General features: G+C 63.4%; 1 protein-coding gene across 1 annotated transcript; it reads left to right on the top strand.

Annotated features, from left to right (window-relative positions):
• The first annotated feature begins 6 nt into the window (after window positions 1-6).
• On the top strand, window positions 7-1610 carry LOC130596095 (transcription factor E3-like). Its single transcript, XM_057403383.1, has 5 exons — window positions 7-94; window positions 419-475; window positions 563-638; window positions 750-897; window positions 1231-1610. The coding sequence occupies exons 4-5, from the start codon at window positions 754-756 to the stop codon at window positions 1570-1572; spliced, it is 486 nt and encodes a 161-aa protein (XP_057259366.1). The 5' UTR covers window positions 7-94; window positions 419-475; window positions 563-638; window positions 750-753; the 3' UTR covers window positions 1573-1610.
• Window positions 1611-1845: the final 235 nt, after the last annotated feature.

The raw sequence follows: 1845 nt of genomic DNA, 5'->3' as shown, positions 1-1845 counted from the left end.
GCCCCTGCGCCCCTGCTGGAGGTGTTCAGCCCCCCCCAGGGAGGCAGCAGCTCCTGCCCGGCCGAGCTGCCCCGCGTCAAGGCCGAGCTTTCAGGTATGGGGGGACCCTAAGGGGCTTACTGGGGGGAGGGGTCTGGGAGGGGTGGTGTCACTATGGTCTGTGGGGCTGTGTGAGGGCTATGGGGCAGGGAAGGGCGTCAAGGGTCCTATTGGGTGTGTGTGGGGGCCTTTCTGTGTCTGGAAGGGGACTGAGAGGGGTTTCCCTCTGGGGTGTGGGAAGGCCCTGGGGATCACTGTGCAGCAGAGAAGGCTTGGGGGGGAGCTAGGGTGTCCCTATGGGTCAGGGAGGTGCAATGGGGCCCCTATGGGGCGGGAGGCGTTGGGCTTCCCTTATAGTTCCAACCCCAAACTTTTTCAGAAACGGAGGCGAAGGCGTTGCTGAAGGAGCGCCAGAAGAAGGACAACCACAACCTGAGTGAGCACGAGGCCTGGGGGAGGTTGTGGGTCTGGGTAGAGGGGGACACGCGTAATATGAGGCTCGCACCTTCCCCTTTTATCCCAGTTGAGCGACGCCGACGCTTCAACATCAATGACCGTATCAAGGAGCTGGGGACCCTCATCCCAAAATCCAATGATCCGTGAGTGGGGATACCCCTCCCTGATGGATCTAATGGTTGGGGGCACTGAGAACCCTATGTGGGTTGTAGGAGGGTCCCTATGGTGGCCCCAACAGCGTCCCGATACCATAGGGAGATGCGCTGGAACAAGGGCACCATCCTGAAAGCCTCAGTGGATTATATCCGGAAGCTGCAGAAGGAGACGCAGCGTTCTCGAGAGCTGGAATTGCACCAGCAGCGCCTGGAGCAGGCAAACCGGAGCCTCCAGCTCCGGGTCCAGGTCTGTGGGGTTGCTCTATGGGGCTGGGAAGGGGAAAACTGGGGGGTGTGTGAGACTGGGATGGGAGTCTACAGGTTCCGGGGGGGCTATGGGGCTGGGATGGGCAGAAGTGGGGGGTTCTGGGCTTGTTATGGAGCTGTCAGCTCACTACAAGGGAGTGCACATGGTGTCAGGGGGAGCAGAGTTGGGGAAATAGGAGGGTTGTTGGGAGAATTGGTTGGGATCTAGGGGTATCTCTGGGTCTGAGGGCTATTTTGGGGCCCATGGCAGGTGTTTGGGGCCCATGAGGGGGTTTGGACCCCATGTCTCTCTAACCCCGCTGCCTCCCCCCAGGAGCTGGAGCTGCAGGCACAGCTCCATGGGCTCCCCCTCATCCCTCCGCTGGCACCAGCAGCCGAGGGGGGGTGTGAGGAGGCCCCTGGGGGCCCCCCTTTCCCCCCCGGGGGCCCCCCCACGCCCCAGTGCCTCCTAGACCTGGCGGTGGCCGAGGACCTGCCCCCCGGCCTGGGCCTACCCCTGGGGCTAGGTGGGCCAGATGGGACCTTCGATGACATCCTCATGGACGAGGGGGGGGCTCTGTCCCCTCTCGGACCCCCTGGCGCCCTCCTCGCCTCCCCGGGCCCCTCCCGCGCCTCCAGCCCCCGCAGCAGCCTCAGCATGGAAGACGAGCCCTGAGCGCTGCCCCTTTAAGACCCTTCAGGTGCGGCCCTTTTAAGGCCCCCACCCCACCATGCCTGACACCCCGATGGTTGGTTCAGGAGGGCCCCCCAGGGTGCCGTGATGAGGCTTTTTAAACGGGCGAGCGTTGCTTAAGGCTGGCAGTGGCCTTAAGGTGTGGCCACTGTCTTGCCCTTTTAGGACGCCCCATTGGTGGACCCACCTTGAGGGACCTCAACCGGGCATCGCCCATTGGCGAGGTCCTCCCACTGTGTGGCCCTTTTAAGGTGT

The sequence above is a fragment of the Pezoporus wallicus genome, unplaced genomic scaffold (assembly GCF_028554395.1).
Source record: "Pezoporus wallicus isolate ANWC-B61680 ecotype Strahan unplaced genomic scaffold, APGP_CSIRO_Pwel_v1 contig_13206, whole genome shotgun sequence".
In the NCBI taxonomy this organism is placed as follows: domain Eukaryota; kingdom Metazoa; phylum Chordata; class Aves; order Psittaciformes; family Psittacidae; genus Pezoporus; species Pezoporus wallicus.
The sequence above is the reverse complement of the archived record's forward strand: the minus strand, read 5'-3'. Positions and strand labels throughout refer to the sequence as shown.

Coding starts and splice junctions, on each gene's coding strand:
- LOC130596095 (XM_057403383.1), top strand. CDS start 754: ATGCGCTGGAACAAGGGCACCATCCTGAAAGCCTCAGTGGATTATATC. Junction 898..1,230: donor GCCTCCAGCTCCGGGTCCAG/GTCTGTGGGGTT, acceptor GCCTCCCCCCAG/GAGCTGGAGCTGCAGGCACA.